This window comes from Malaclemys terrapin, chromosome 11 (genome assembly GCF_027887155.1).
Source record: "Malaclemys terrapin pileata isolate rMalTer1 chromosome 11, rMalTer1.hap1, whole genome shotgun sequence".
Classification (NCBI taxonomy): domain Eukaryota; kingdom Metazoa; phylum Chordata; order Testudines; family Emydidae; genus Malaclemys; species Malaclemys terrapin.
In genome coordinates this window covers 63,810,523-63,826,917 of record NC_071515.1, presented here as the reverse complement: position 1 = coordinate 63,826,917, position 16,395 = coordinate 63,810,523, and the positions used below count along the sequence as shown (strand labels likewise).

Below are 16,395 nucleotides of genomic sequence, written 5' to 3'. Positions count from 1 at the left end.
TTTGCAACAGGGCCTAACCTTGAAACCAGCACACAAAACTGGAGGACTCCCGGCCCAATGCCTTATATACTTTACAGCCAACTAAGCGCAAATCTCGGCGGTGCTCTCCATGGGGCAGGGCCTCCATCCCCACCAAGTCACTCGCACCCCTCCCACATCCTCCTCCGTCCCCTTTCCCCCCCCCTGCTCCCGCCCAACCACGCCGCTCCCTCTCTCGGAGCGCCCCTGGCGCATAACCCTTCCCACCCCCTCCCCCCTCACACCCTTCAATCGCCAGCCGCGCCCCTTCCGCCTTCTCCTCCCCCCACTTCCGCTTCCGCCCCACCAGTCACCAACCCCTGCTTTCGCCGCCGCGTCTGCGTCTCTGGGAGCGGCAGCAGGACGGCGAGTGGCTCTCCGAGCAGCTCGATGGAGGCCCGGCGCGGCTGGCCGGTGGGGGGCGCTGGCTCTCGCTCGCTGGCTCTGGGATGGATTTTCCGCGGCCTAGCCTGGACTCCGGACCAGCCACCATCTTAGAGGAGAGGAGCGGAGCGGGCTGTGCAGCGGGACGGAGGGGCTTTGGGGTCGGGCCCTGCCGCAGACAGGTACCGGCGAGACCGACCAAGGGCTTCCGGCCCTGAACCCAACGGGGAACCGATGCCCCGTCTCCGGGGCGCCCCCACTAAACCCTGGTCTGGAGTGTCCGTGGGGAAGGGACCAGCCTCGCCGTCCTCTCGCCCCCCCGTCCATGAGTGAGTGGGGGCGGTGCCCAGCATGCCCCGTGGTTGTATGGAGAGTTCGCCGCCTTCCCCTGACCGGCCTCCCTTTCCGGGGGGAGACTCGCCGCCACCGCCTCCCCCTCCCCCCACTGTCACCTGCGTGGGAGGGGGGAACCCCTTCCTTCTGCCCCGGGATCCACTGGGTGGGGGCTTAGCTTCCCCTGCACATCCACTTTTCGGGGGGGGGGGGCTGTCTCCTCTCCCTCATCACCAGGGTGGGGTGGGAAATAGGGGCCCGTCTCTTTCTATTTCGGGGGGGGTGCGCGCGAGGGAAGGGAGGTCATCTCCCCTCCCCCCATCCCCAGAGCAGCGAGCTGTGTGTGTGGGGGGGGCTGCCTCTTCCTTTGCCTCCCGACTGTGGAGTGGGGGTTTGTGGGGGGGGGGAAGGGTCTCCTGCTTGTTTCCCCCCATCCCTAGAGTGAGTGAGTGGGTGGAGAGGGAAGGGAACAGAACCCAGCCACTACTCTCGAAGCCTCTCTCTAGAAATGCAGCATTGTGCCTGTTCCCGAATGTACTGTAAGGCTTCCCCAGTTATGAGGGTGAGGAGTACTTCTGGAGAGTGTGCTGGACTTGATCTCACCATTGCTCTATAGTTGTCTACCCCACTTCAAGCTGATTTCTTTTGATCTCTTATTAAGCAGGATTGGACAGGTGATATCCGAGAAATGATTACATACTTCTGATAATTCAGTAGTTGATATTCTTCCTTATGTGTGTGTATTAAATACATGATCCAGCATGTTATTAGGGGACAACATTGCTCAGATGAGAGGTAAAAGTGAGGTCCTGAGCAGTTATTAAAGATTCCCTAGTACTTTTCACAAGTATGGGTGAGAGCGCCTGATGTTTGGGCCAAATTCCATTTGGGTAATTTATGTTCTTCCTAACTAAAATTCCTCTGTATTAATTTTATATTGTACATATCCTATCCAAAATTGTTGTGTAATGTTACCAGTTGTCTATTTTGCCACAAAGGTGTCTGCCCTTCAGTGGTGGGTGAAGTTAAATGTGTGTGAGGTTTGTCAGTTAAAGACAGTAAAGTTTTAGGATTCTTCCAGATGGAAGATGCTACCTAGACACAAGTTTTCTGTGTGATCTCTTTCTAATGCTTAAACTTGTGGAGTTCATGGTAATTGTCAGTTAATGGTGTGTTTAACTATGTAATATACCATTTCTGTTCACACTTGCAAATTACAATATAGCTGAAAATTTATGTTTCTGACACTTGTATGAGAATTTAGTATTCCTCTTTTTCTTTAGATACTGGGAACCAGCTCTACTATTATTTATATACAGAACATTTTGATGTCATGGAGGTACTGTTTTCAAGTGAGTATGACCTGTTGGTGGACTCCAGGTGTTTCATGAGATAAAATAATTGAGTTTATTTTAACTAATTCAAAACAAAGTGTTTCCTGTGTGTATTTTGGTCTTCTATTTTTTTAATTAATTTTTTATTTGGGCAGGTGTGGTAGACTAGTGGCAATACTCAGCACCAGCACGTGAGACTTGGGTTCAGTTACCTGTGCTTTGCTTCATGATATGGGGATTTTTGCAGAGGAGTCTACTCTTTTTATGGAGTTTTCTTTGAGTAAGGACTGTGGGATTAGGCCTTTAGTGATTGCAGTATCTCTCAGAAACTGTCCCACCCATCTGATTTAAAGATTGCCATTGTCTTGCTTTGAAGGAAGTCCTCCCCACCCGCTATTCCTCTGTAGTATGGTGATCAACTGTTATGGAAGTGAATTTTTAGAGTAATAGAAACAAAGAGAGAACAACAAAGAGAGCCTGTATGTTTTTAAAATTATTTGCACAAAATGCGCTGGTTTGTTTTGCTTTTGATTTTGTGCCATTGAGTTAGTCAATACAAAGACTGACCATTTCTATATAACCTTCCTGAGGTTGGTACCCTCATATTTTCTTATATGTCTGTCCTGGCTGTCTAATAGGTATTTCTAGAATTGGAAGGATGGCAGTAAAATGATTAGTCAGTCCACTTCTATTCATTGTCCGATTGTAGCTAAAACATAATTTCTGTGTCTTCATCCTACCATATGACCCACATACTTCATAGGTGTGAGTGAAATAAGAATCCACTGAGGCCAATATATTTCAAGTCTCTTTTGGCATTTGGCCTTATGAGAACAGGCAGTGTTCAATTAGTAGGTACATTTTTTTTGTTGTTTTCATGTTGGCCCACATTGTGGTGTTGGTGCAAAACTGTGAAGACTGAAAAAAATTCAATCTGTTGTGATTGAGCTGCTAGACTAGCTTTTACATAGAATGCCTGCAGTATATACACTGGTTTACCAATTTTTGTGTTCATAAAGAGGCTTCTCTTGTAATCAAATAGCTTGCTGATCATTTCATATTCTCACAGATCTCATATTGTTCTGTCTTCACTATTAAATTGTATTATAAATTTAGAATGGTGATAATCTGTAGAGAAACATGGTGCTAATGCGGCTTTGCTGTCAGAGATGATGGGACTTCTTGCAAATGAAATGACACTTGCAGGATTACACATACTTACTACCCTTCTAAATACACTTTTGGCGTATGTATCTTAGTAAAAACGGTGTTCTTTTGTGAATTAGCGGAAGGCCATTCCAGTCCAATGATCCAAATGTAGGTAGCCAAGTGAAAATACATTTGAGACCATTTTAAATGTCCAGGGGATGGGGTAGTATCTTTTATTGGACCAACTTCTGCTTGAAAGTTTGTTTCTCTCGCCAACAGAAGATGGTCCAATAAAAGATACTTCACCCACCTTTTCTCTCTAAGGGCTTGGCTACACTAGCGCTTTACAGCGCTGCAACTTTCTTGCTCAGGGTGTGAAAAAACACTCCCCTGAGCGCAGCAAGTTACAGCACTGTAAAGCACCAGGGTAAACAGTGCCCCAGCACTGTAAGCTAATCCCCTCGTGGAGGTGGAGTACCTGCAGCTCTGGGAGACCTCTTCCAGCGCTGGCGCACGACCACACTTGCACTTCAAAGCGCTGCCATGGGAGCACTCCCACGGCAGCGCTTTGAAGTTTCGAGTGTAGCCACGGCCTAATATCCTGGGACTGATGTGGCTACAACAATACTGCATACAATAAGGGCATTTATGTCTGGGAATAGCAACTGTTTATGCGGAGTGTCTCTACCTAAAATTAAGTGATCTAGAATATAGAATAGTTTAGTGTGTGTGTGTGGGGGGGGGGGGAAGCACCATTGAGTTGGGATTTTCACTCTTCGCAAAGTATTGGAAAGGGGTGTTTTTAAGTTTTCATTCCTTTTTGGCTCTCTGTAGAAGACCTGCACGTAACTGGCTGAAAAAAATGGCTCCACAAGATGACAATCTCAGCCCTAATATGGTCTAAATGGTAAGGAAAACTATTTTGTGTCTAGGCTACTATCAGCCTCTGTTGAAAAGTGTTTATTAACAAAGGTGGTTCTGAAGCATATTTAACTCTTACCGTAAAGATGACATATAAAGGAATTCTGATTATTGTTGTTGCTGTTGCAGAGAAAGGTATAAATGATCCAATGTCTGGAAGCTGAAGCTAGACAAATTCACACTGGAAATAAGGCGTACATTTTTAACAGTGAGAATAATTGAACTACTACCAAGAGTCATGGTGTATTCTCTGTCACTGGAAATTTTAAAATTGAGATTGGATGTTTTTCCAAAAGATATGCTCCAGGAATTATTTTGGGGAAGCTCAGTGGCCTGTGTTATACACAGCTGTTATACGTAGATGATCACAGTGGTCCCTTCTGGCCTTGGAATCTATAAATATGTCTTAGACAAGCAGTACGTTTTGCCCCAAATAACTAAGACAAGAGGGACATTCAGCACAATTTTGAAGTATATCTTTTGTTTAATTGCTTTCAGGTTTAAAAAAACAAACAAACACAAACAAACACAAACTGTATGATCTGTTGCATGCTGCCCCCTCCATCTCACAACATGCATACACCGCAGGAGTATGGGCAGGAGTAGGGCAGGAGTTTCAGACACATTCTGTGAGAGCGCTGCACTACATATTTAATCTTTGTTCTTGGCCCTGATGTCAAAAGGTAGGATGCTAAATTGTCCTCAATCCTCAGTGGGTTTCTCACTGATGATAATAGGCACTGAATGGAGTTATAAGTGCTCAGAACCTTGTAGGAATCCAGCCCAAAGGCAGGTTTGCGCAGTGATAGAGGATAGAATATGGTCCTTATGCAGTAACTAAATTGTTAGCCCAAATTCTGCACTGTATTACATGGGGTACAACTCCTATGCACTTAAATGAGAGCTAAAGCTGTATAAGTGTGAACAGAATCTATTCTTAAAAATGTAAACTGTTGCATTCAAGTTCAGTGGGTTGTGGATGGAAATGATGGAGGGCTCTTTTGGGACCAGTGTCTGTTCTCCCCCTCTATTTGGTCGCTGGTGTGGTCACTTACAGTTACTGCTATTGTGTGCGTAAATCAGATAAGCATAAAACTGCACCTAAATTATTTAGCTTTAAAGTAGTAGAGTTATCATCCTAGCTGTATAAATGAGGCAGTTCGCACCTCTCAAATTTATTTAAGGGGTCCATCTACCGTGCAGCTCAGAGGTGAATTCTCATCTTGGGTAGACGTACATGCACTAGTGTTGCAGCGATGGCATGTGTGGTGACTCGGGATAGCTGCTTGGTTGGCTAGCTAGAACTACCACCTCTGCCATTATGGCCTCACTGCTATTTTTAGCATGCCAGCTCAAGCAGAGCTGGGGCGTTTACATCTGCCTGAACTGGGAATTATACCTCCCAGCTGCAGTGTAGACATAGACTTAGACAGTATGTCAAGTCATGTTCTGCAGAGTCTGACTTAGTTATGCATCTGAAAAAATACTTAAGGTGGGCAAGATGTTTGATACCACTAGCATAGGTTAAGGTAGTTCCTGTGTATGTGTATAATTTTTTTTAACCTTTTAAAAAGATTTTGCTTTCTGAAGTGCTAGCCCGTCTGCAACAGGGTTGCATAGTAAATGTAAAGTGACCATTGGGTATAGTGTCCATGCTAGGTCACTGTGGGTAGCAGCCTACAGTGGATCTGGACTCTCTGACCTCCAGAATGGATAAACAAATGATAAGCTTTTCATCTTCAAAGTACGCTGAAAGTGCCTCTGAGCCTGGCTTATTAGAGTCATTCAGCATATGTTCCATATCTTATTCCTGGGGGAATTCTGTGCCAAAAAATTATTCTGTGCACAATATTTTAAAATTCTGCGTATTTTATTTATCAAAATTACACAATATAATCACAACAGTTTCAATTATTTTGGTATTTTCTTTCAAAATACCTGTCAGCAAGTGTGTCTGTAACAATACACACAACAACAAAGATTCAGGAAATGTTTCTGACAAATAGATTTCTTACTGGACATATTAATACAGAACTTTGAGTAATAATTAGGGCTGTCAAGCCATTAAAAAAAGTAATTGCGATTAATCGTGCGATTAAAAAAAGTAATGGAATACCATTTATTTAAATATTTTTGGATGTTTTCAAATATATTGATTTCATTTACAACAGAGAATACAAAGTGTACAGTGCTCATTTTATACTTATTTTTATTACAAGAATTTACACTGGAAAAAGCAAAAGAAATAGTAGTATTTTTCAATCCACCTAATACAAGTACTGGAGTGCAATCTCTTTATCATCAAAGTTGAACTTACAAATGTAGAATTATGTACAAAAAAACCCCTACACTCAAAAACAAAACAATGTAAAATTTCAGAGCGTACAAGTCCACTCAGTCTTACTTCTTGTTCAGCCAATCACTAAGACAAACAAGTTTATTTCAAGGAGCTGACTGAGTGATTATCTTTGAGAAGTCTTGGAAGACAGAAAAGATTCCAGAAGACTGGAAAAGGGCAAATATAGTGACCATCTGTAAAAAGGGAAATAAGGACAACCCAGGGAATTTACAGACCAGTCAGCTTAATTTCTGTACCGGGAAAGATAATGGAGAAAATAATTAAGCAATCAATTTGTAAACATCTAGAAGATAATAAGGTGATAAGTAACAGCATGGATTTGTAAGAAACAAATTGTGTCAAACCAACCTGATAGCTTTCTTTGACAGAGTAACAAGCCTTGTGGATAGCGGGGAAGCAGTAGACGTGGTATATCTTGATTTTTAGTAAAGCTTTTGATACTGTCCCACATTGCATTTCCCTAGTTTATTTATGAGAAGGTCATCTAGATGGAGCTACTATAAGGTGGGTGCAAAACTGGTTGGAAAACCGTTCCCAGAGAGTAGTTATCAGTGGTTCAGAGTCATGCTGTAAGGGCATAATGAGTGGTGTCCCGCAGGGATCAGTTCTGGGTCTGTTTCTGTTCAGTATCTTCATCAATGATTTAGATAATGGCATAGAGAGTACACTTATAAAGTTTGCGGACGATATGAAGCTGGGAGGGGTTGCAAGTGCTTTGAAGGATAGGATTAAAATTCAGACCATTTCTCCAGTTTGTCCAGATCATTTTGAAGTAAATAGGATGAAATTTAATAAAGACAAATGCAAAGTACTCCATTTAGGAAGGAACAATCAGTTGCACACACACAAAATGGGAAATGACTGCCCAGGAAGGAGTACTGTGGAAAGGGATCTGGGGTCTTAGTGGACCACAAGCTAAATATGAGTCAACAGAGTAATGCTGTTGCAAAAAAAAGTGAACATCATTCTCAGATGTATTAGCAGGAGTGTTGTAAGCAAGACACAAGAAGTAATTCTACTCGGCTCTGATTAGGCCTCAGCTGGAGTATTATGTCCAGTTCTGGGTGCCACATTTCAGGAAGGATGTGGACAAATTGGAGAGAGTCCAGAGAAGAGTGACAAAAATGATGAAAGGTCTAGAAAACATGACCTATGAGGAAAGATTGAAACAATTGGGTTTGTTTAGTCTGGAAAAGAGAAGACTGAGAGGGGACATAACAGTTTTCAAGTATGTAAAAGGTTGTTACAAGGAGAGGGAGAAGAAATTGTTTTTCTTAATCTCTGAGGATAGAACAAGAAGCAACAGGCTTAAATTGCAGCAAAGAAGGTTTAGGTTGGACATTAGGAAAAACTTCCTAACTGTCAGGGTGGCTAAGCACTGGAATAAATCGCCTAAGGAGGTTGTGGAATCTCCATCATTGGAATGTCAGGAATGGTCTAAATAATTCTTAGTCCTGCCACGACTGCAAGGGACTGGATTAGATGACCTCTTGAGGTCCCTTCCAGTTCTATGATTCACATTTGCAGGAGATAATGCTGCCCCCTTCTTGTTTACAATGTAATTTGAAAGTTGTAGCCGGCGTCACAAGATATTTACGCTACAGACGCTCTAAAGATTCATATGTCCCTTCATGCTTCAACCACCATTCCAGAGGACATGCGTCCATGCTGATGACGGGTTCTGCTCAATAAAAATCCAAAGAAGTGCGGACTGACGTGTGTTCATTTTCATTATCTGAGTCCGATGCCACCAGCAGAGGGTTGATTTTCTTTTTTGGTGGTTCAGGTTCTGTAGTTTCTGCATTGGAGTGTTGCTCTTTTCAGACTTCTGAAAGCATGCTCCACATCTGTCCCTCTTAGATTTTGGAAGGCACTTCAGATTCTTAAACCTTGGGTCCAGTGCTGTAGCTATCTTTAGAAATGTCACATCAGTACCTACTTTGTGTTTTGTCAAATCTGCAGTGACTGTTCTTAAAATGAACAACATGTGCTGGGTCATCATCCGAGACTGCTAAAACATGAAATATATGGCAGAATTCGGGTAAAACATTGCAGGGGACATACCATTCTCCCCCATGGAGTTCAGTCACCAATTTAATTAACATATTTTTTTTAACGAACAAAATCAGCATGGGGGGTAGGGGAGGGATTGTTAGGGAGTTGGGGACCCTCCCCCATGCTGATCCCTAGCCTCTCCCATTCAGTCCCTGTGTGTCCCTGCATTCCCACTCAACCACTCTTCTTCCCCCTGACCCCATGTGTCCCTGTATCCTCTCTCAGCCATCCTCTGTCATCATGTGACCCACTCCCATTCAGCCCCTTTGTTGTCCCCCTCTCCCCCCCAATCTTCTGTGCCTCCTCACCTGGATTCGCAGTCATGGCACTGTAGGGAATGCAGCCTCTCCTCTCTGTCGGCTGCTATAGTGAACCAGTTGCCGGTCTGCTGTAGTGCCACAATAGTCCCTGGTGGGCCAAAGGCAGTGCCTCTCCAACAGAACGTATTTTCTGTGGGGGAAAAGAAACCCTGTAGGTCTGAGAGTCTGAACTTGCACGGTGCTGGGCAGTCAACTTTGATGGAGTTTAGTGGGAATTAAGGGTGTTGCTTGCAGGATTGAGCCCTGCATTTGTGTTGGTTCTTCTTTTATTCACTTTTTCAATGTAACTGGAGAGCATCAGGTAAACTGTGAACAAGAAAGAACAAAAGCTCGTAGGCCTTGCTAGCTAGAGGGTACACCCTTGGCAGGTATTAAAGATGAAATGTAGAGTTGGGGGGAAAAAAAGTTTGCTCTTCACTGCTCCCTCTTTTTAACACACAATCTGTGACACTCATTGACACAAGGTATCATTAAAGCCAAGAACTTAATCGGATTCTAAAAAGGATTATGCACTTACGTGGATAAGGAGAGCATTAGGTAGGATAGAAAAAAAAATGGAGAGAGAATTCTCTATCTTTTAAAGTATAAGATGTCTAAAGTTAAAATGAAACTTTCTCTATGGACTGTTTACTCAGACTCATCAATTACAGGATTTTTCACCTTTGAAAGCATCTTCTGTCTGCCACTGTCTGAGATAGGATGCCGGGTTAGATGGACCGGTGATTGATCTAGTGTAGCAATTCCTATCATCTATGATGTGAAAAGACTCCCCAAATACAATAAACTGTTTTTTTGTTGAATATTTTTGGAGAACCTGAACCATGATGTGGAGAGAGAGTGATTGTCTTTCATCAAAAAGGAGCTATAAAGAGGAAAAACTTTGTTTTTGCTACAGTTTAGCCTTAAAATAATAAACTTTAAAAATGTTTACATGCTCTTCCAAATCGTGTTTGAATCTGAAACATTTTTTAGTAAGGACATTTCAGTTATACTTAAGAATGAAGGTCTTCCCCTTCATTCATGCAATTACATATCTTTCTATTATGTAGTTTAAATATTACTATTAAGCCCAAGCACAAGACACTGATATCAATAGTCTTTGCACCAAATGTAAGACCCATAAAACAAACTCCACTGGGAGAACTAGAGGAAGGAGCCAGTGTAATTAAACTTTTTGAGAAAACTGTTTCCATTTGTGGATTATTAAGAGGGATTTAAATGAGAAGGGTTGTTCTCCCACACCTGACACTGTTCTTTCACCTTCATGCTCTATATTACTAATGATTTTCAAACCTTCAAATATGGACTGAATTGTTAAGATTGTTTATATTTGTATCTGTAAGATTTAGGGCTTGGGAGTTTTGATATTGCAATTTAATTCATTGTTTTCTGTTTAGAAAACTTATTATTGAATGAACATGTATATGTTAAAAAGTATTTCAAATTTTATTTTTTTATTTTAGGAGACAGCTTTCATCTTGACAATGGCAGCTTGAAGTCTATTAAAGTCCAAGCATTTATTTTGTTTTTAAAAATTGTGCAGGTATGTAAAATATAAATATCAGTAATTATTTTCTCAACGTTCTTTTTTATTTCAGCATGTTTTTCTCAATGTGGGGAAACAAAATACTGCATATTTTCACTTCCTTTTTACAAATAGTCATGGTTTAAAATCTATTTGCATATTGTGAAAGAATTGAAATAGTACAACAGTTTAAGATAGCCAAAATATCTTCTCTTCACATACTTTGCATTCAATATTAAATTTTACAAACTTTAATAATGCTTAAATACATAGTGCTATAAGATGTCTTGTATCGAAGCTTTAGAGAAGAATCATGGGTTTGATATTGAGAATCAGAATAGATACACAGGACTCCGTCAACTTTCAGTCTAGTCAGTACTACACCTGTCTTGAGTGCAAACTGAGATTTCTCAATCACATTTTCCTATTAAGCTTTTTTTTTTTTTCTTGTTGCAGTGTGAAACACAGAAAACAAGAAACTGGCTATATAGGGGAAGTGGAGATGCTAAATACACACATTGCAGTCAAATGCACAAGAAAACTGAAAAGATAAATATTTTTTCTCTAATTTCTTAGAGTTATGGTGATCTTGGCTGTTACTTTTAATAAGTATTGAAAAAAACCTTCAGACAAAAGTGGTTTTGTAGTTGGTGTCACTTAAAATGACTAACCATGAGTAGAAAGCAGTATAATATGTATTAAAGTATATCTATAAAATATAAACCAATCGAGAGAACTTGTGATCTCCTCTGAAATATTAAAAGAGTAACTTTAGGGGGAAATCCTGCCCTCCACTATTCTCTCCAGCAGATTTCAGAACAGAAGTGGGGTAGGTCTGATACGGAAGAGTAGGTCAAGAGACTCGGATGATCTGTACCAGCTGTGTGCTTTGGAGCAGCAGGGGGATCTGGGATGTGACTAGGCCGTGTGATGGCTGAGGGGCAGTGGCTCCACCAGTTAGTGGATTTACTGGTTGTTCCTAACCTAAGCAAAGCAGGCATGCAGGAGCCTTAGGCTACAGTAGCCTTCAGGCTGCAATACAAGCTTGAGAGCCACTTTTTTTTACCTGTCAACAGCCTGGGTGTAGGAGAAAATTCCTTCCCTCTGGCTTCCTTGAATTCCTCCACACACAAGTCCTGTTTGGCCTATGCATTGTGCAAAGGGCTTGGCCCTAGAATATTATTTAAGATCATCTTCCTGGCCCAATGTTTTCAACATGTATTGTCTTCACCTCTTCAGATTCCTCAATTATTTTTTCCTTCACCACCACGTTACATAAAAATTTCTGGCCCTCATCAGGTCCTTTGTAAGTGGATTCCTATCTGCTTTATCCACATTTTCTCTTTTATGTCAAGCCCTCCCTTCCATCAACCATTCCAGTCTTTATTGTCTTCCAGTCTGCTTCCATCACAAACAACTGCATGCTTTTTCCAACCTTCCTTTTTGTAGAGAATACCTATCCTGATCTTCCCTGGAAATTCATTGCATATTTTTTGGATTCTTCTTCAAGGCTCACTATTTATGGGGAAATTGCCAATGAATAATGGCTGCATGGATTGCCATCAGGGACTTCTGATATTTATCTTAATTGTCTGTTTAAATCAACAAAAACATAACTGTCTGGCTGTGCACATATCGGGCCTATTTAAAAGCATGTTGTTTTACTGCACTTCCTTATTCTTCTTATTTGTTACACCCATTTTTTGCATATTAATTAGATTTTAAGCTCTTTGAGGCTGGGAGAGCCCTTTATTCTCTTCAGCACCTAGTGTGATGAGGCTCCCAATCCTGACAGGAGCTTCTAGGCATTATTGTATCGTTAATTATTTCTGGTAGCACTAACCATTTGCTTTCCAAACAGGTGAAGGAATGATCCATGTCTTGCTCATAATCTAAAGACAGACATACAAACAGAGGGTAGGGGAAAGGTATACAACATGTGCTGGCAACAGTATAAGTGGGGCAGGTAGCAGTGCTTGTTGTTTAAGTTACCCAGCACTTCCCATTATTAGACCCTGGTTTCAGTTGCTAGGTCTAGGAGCCGGCGGAGGAAGAACAGGGTGCGAAAACAGGGGATCGGGAGAACTGAGATTGGATGAGGATTGGGATGGGGGAGACCGAGACTGGCAGGACAAGAGTGGAACTGGGAACCAGTGGGGTGGAGGCAATATATGGAGGTGAGGGAAGACAGATGCGGCAAGGAGCAGAGGTGCACGGGAGACCTGGAACTGACTAAGCAAAGGGACTTGCATAAGTAATCAAGGGAGTTGAGGACACTGAGGCTGGGTGAGAAGCCTGGAGAGAGGGAGCCAGCGGGTTTGGGGAATGTGGGCAGGGGATGGGAGGTCAGAGGCAAGGGAGAGAGCCAGATCAGGGAGTGGGGGATGAAACTGGCCTGGCTGGGCAAGAAGACTGGTAACAAGGAATTGGGGTGGGGGAAGATTGGAAATGCCTTGACAAGGAGACCAGGAGTTAGAAGGGGTGGGACTAGATTTACTGGGCAAGGCAATTAATATCAGAAACCTGAGGAGCGGAGACTCAGTATAGCTTTAGTGTCTCTCACCACACCTGAGCCCCCAGCCTCTCTAGCTGGGGTCTTTTTGCCCTGCTTCATTCTCAGCTAGCCCTCACCTGGAGACATCAACAGGGTCACAACTCAATCACTCCCCAGTCTTCAGCCCTCTTTGGCTCTTCAGCTCAAAGAGCAGGAGACATCTCCCTTGGCTAGTGTCAACCTTCAGCCCTCTCTGGTCATGGCTCTCTGGCCTGCGGAAGTTTTGTAGGTGAACACCCAACTGCCTTCCTGCTTTCTACTATCAACAGCCTTATCTGGGTCCACTGCATAGCTTGGGAACTCTCTCTAATCCCTCTTTCAGGGATATTCCCTCCCTCATTCAGTTTAGCTTTGTTTTTCTCCTGAGTGCTCTCTCTAGAATTTGGATTCTGAACTCTTCTCTTTGGCTGTCACTTTTTTAAAGCTTCCCAGGGCAACCCTGCCCTCCACATCACACCAAATTAGGGCACACAACTGGACTGAAACTGGAGAGGGGCCAGCTATCTTGTTACACTATTTCTTTCAGCAAAGGTTGTCTTGGTTTAGTCCAGAGTCAGGATTTGCTACATAAAAGTTAATGAATTAGTAGTTCAGCTCATTAAGGAATCCTTACTAGTATAGCTTTTTATTCTAATAAATAGAAAGAAATTTTCCATGACTAAATCTCTTACACATATTCTGAGAATAAGTTTATTTATGTAGAAGTGCAGTTAGAAGCATAAAGCTTGCTAAATCAATGTCTCTTACCAAGGTCCACTGGCGAGTACTTAACTTCTTTCTGCCAATAATAGTCCCAGGTATGAGACTTCTAACTTCCTGTTCAGAGTTTAAAGAAAATATGTTGTCATTCTAAACTAATACTTTTTTAAAATCATAAAACTTAAGGTCTTGCCAAATTTCAGGTCTACTGATGGGCAGTCTTAGTGCCTCATAAAACTGTAGATTTAGTTGTATAATAAACTTGAGTCCCCTTCTCTCACCTTGGTGAATGTACAAATGTATGTGTATTGCTGGCATGGTCAAGATAAGACTTTGTTTGGAGTAAGGCTAATGCAGCTTGTGATTTCAAAGGCATCTGTAGCAAGATATAGAAAAGATGGGTTGATTTCACTCTCCCTGCACTTTAAAAGACCTGTATGATATTTTACAATATACCTTCTTCAACTTCAGAAAAACTGTTAAAAGAATGTTTCAAGCGCTTGACTGTGAAAGCTAAAGTTAAGAATTTGCAGTGACAGCCTGGGGCTGGCCATGCAGTATTTACTCTGTTGCCATGTATATCCATCCTGTGTACTGAATGAGGCAGGGGTACTGTGGGGAAAAAATAGTATGTGATCATATAATTAAAGATGTTACGATGATGCATATGCCCAGGGCAGCAGAAATAAATTTGTGTGGACAGCTGTATATCTAGCATTTTCTGACTTGATTTTGCAGCCTAGACAATGTTTTTAATGCCCTTATTTGATCAGCATGCTCCTTCCTGTGCATATGAGCAAGTATTGCCATAGTTAAACATTTAAATCCTTTTATACTCTTGGTATTCTAGTAATTTGCTCATCTCTTCCTTATCCTTAAGTCCTGATAAAGTAGATCTTGTCAGTAGCAACTTGGGTAGGGACTTTTTAAAATTGCCAAAGGTCCTCTGTGTGTTAACCTAAACTTGTTTGTCTTGAAATTTGTAGTAGACATGTCTGCTTGCTCTCCTGTTGATTTTTATTTTGTTTTAAATACATCTGTACATAAGTCTTCTTAATGTCCTTTTATATTACACATCTAGTTGAAAGCTAGGACAGGTTTATACTACCACTGAAGTTATCTAACTTATGTCACTTGGATGTGAAAAAGACACCCTTCTGAGCAATGCAAATTACAGTGACCTAAGCGCTGCCCATACCAGTGCTATGTTGGTATGGAGCATCTTCACCAAACATGCAGTTGCGTCAATGTAGTACTTCTAGTGTAGAACTGCCCCTAGTCTACAGTGGTTGTTTTGATAGCTAGGTACTCAGTATTCATGCGGTATGAATAACTGATTTTTTTTATTTTATTTGTTTGATTCTGGGGGAAAAAATTAATTTCAGGTCAACCCAAACTGGAATTTTTGCTGAATTGAAAAGTTGGGGGGGAAAAATACATTTTGGGTCAATTGAAACATTTTGTTTAGATTTGGGGCATTTTCAACTTTTTATCTTATTAAAAGCAAAGGATATTTAAAAACAAAGGGTCTAGATTCACAAAACCATCGAGATTGTGGGGTCCCTCTTATACCTTTATAGCCTAGGACACTAACCTGGGATCTGGGAAACCTGTGTCAAGTCCCTGCTTCGGAACAGTGACTGTAACCTGGGTCTCTCAATAGCATATTACACAGACGTAATGTCTGTTAAATGCTACTGATGGCTTTTTTCTTACTTTCCTTTATATTTATATATACTATATTTATAGTCACTATCTATAAATCTGTATTTTGTTCTGTATTGATGTTCAATAGGTTACAAATGGTGTGGGTTTTTATCATGAACCGAATGAGCTCCCAGTGCAGTTCCTCCACTCAGCGTAAGCGAATGGCTCTTGGAATTGTCATTCTTCTACTTGTTGATGTGATATGGGTTGCCTCCTCAGAACTCACTTCAGTAAGCATTTTTTCATGCTTCTTATTTTTAAATAAGGGGGGAGAATACTATTACATAGACATTTTTGAAGCTCTGATCACATTTTTACAGAGTTTTACTTGACACATTTTTTTAATCTTAAAAAAGGGTGAAAAAAAATCAGAATCCTCCAGGTAGCTAAACAGTGCTATGAGCCAGCACAATGTAAGAGCTATTGTTTTAACTATGGAGGGTATTGTTTAATCTAGAAATTGTCAGTATCTTGAACCAACAAGTATTTTTATTTTTTAGTTAGGGAGTCAAAACCTGATTTACTTATTATATCTGTTTAAAAAATGCCACTATTGCCACAGGGAACAGGTAATCTAATTATATCCTTAAAAATTAGTCTGTATAATGAACCTGTCATTCTAGCTTTACATTTCAGATTTTATGAAACTACTGCCAGTAGCCTGTTAGGGAAAATTATTATGGCCATATTGGTTCCCATACTGAAAAATAAGCAATGTTGCTGTTAATAGACTAAACTTAAAGATCACTGTTGCTTAACTGTAGTTTTTAAACAATTCCAGCTTGTTTACAAATGAACATTGACTTAATACAGCTTTGAAACTTTACTATGAGGAAGAGAAATGCTGCTTTTAACCATCTTAATTTAAATGAAACAATCACAGAAACAGTTTCCTTACCTTGTAACAGTTTCCTTACCTTTTTTTTTAACTTTTCCTTTAATGTTTTAGTAGTTTAACACAGTAATGTGCTGTATTTGTGGGGTTGGTTGGTTGTTTGTTTTTGTTTCCTCTGCTGCTGCCTGATTGTGTATTTCCA

General features: G+C 41.3%; 1 protein-coding gene across 1 annotated transcript in view; it reads left to right on the top strand.

Moving 5' to 3' along the window:
- Positions 1-286: 286 nt before the first annotated feature.
- Positions 287-16,395, top strand: part of SLC35F5 (solute carrier family 35 member F5) — a 61,262-nt gene continuing 45,153 nt past the window's right edge. Inside the window, exons 1-5 of the mRNA XM_054043229.1 lie at positions 287-584; positions 2,019-2,087; positions 4,053-4,125; positions 10,337-10,416; positions 15,447-15,588. Of these exons, the coding sequence (XP_053899204.1) occupies positions 15,454-15,588 (135 nt within the window). The 5' untranslated portion in view covers positions 287-584; positions 2,019-2,087; positions 4,053-4,125; positions 10,337-10,416; positions 15,447-15,453. The remainder of the gene's footprint in view (positions 585-2,018; positions 2,088-4,052; positions 4,126-10,336; positions 10,417-15,446; positions 15,589-16,395) is intronic.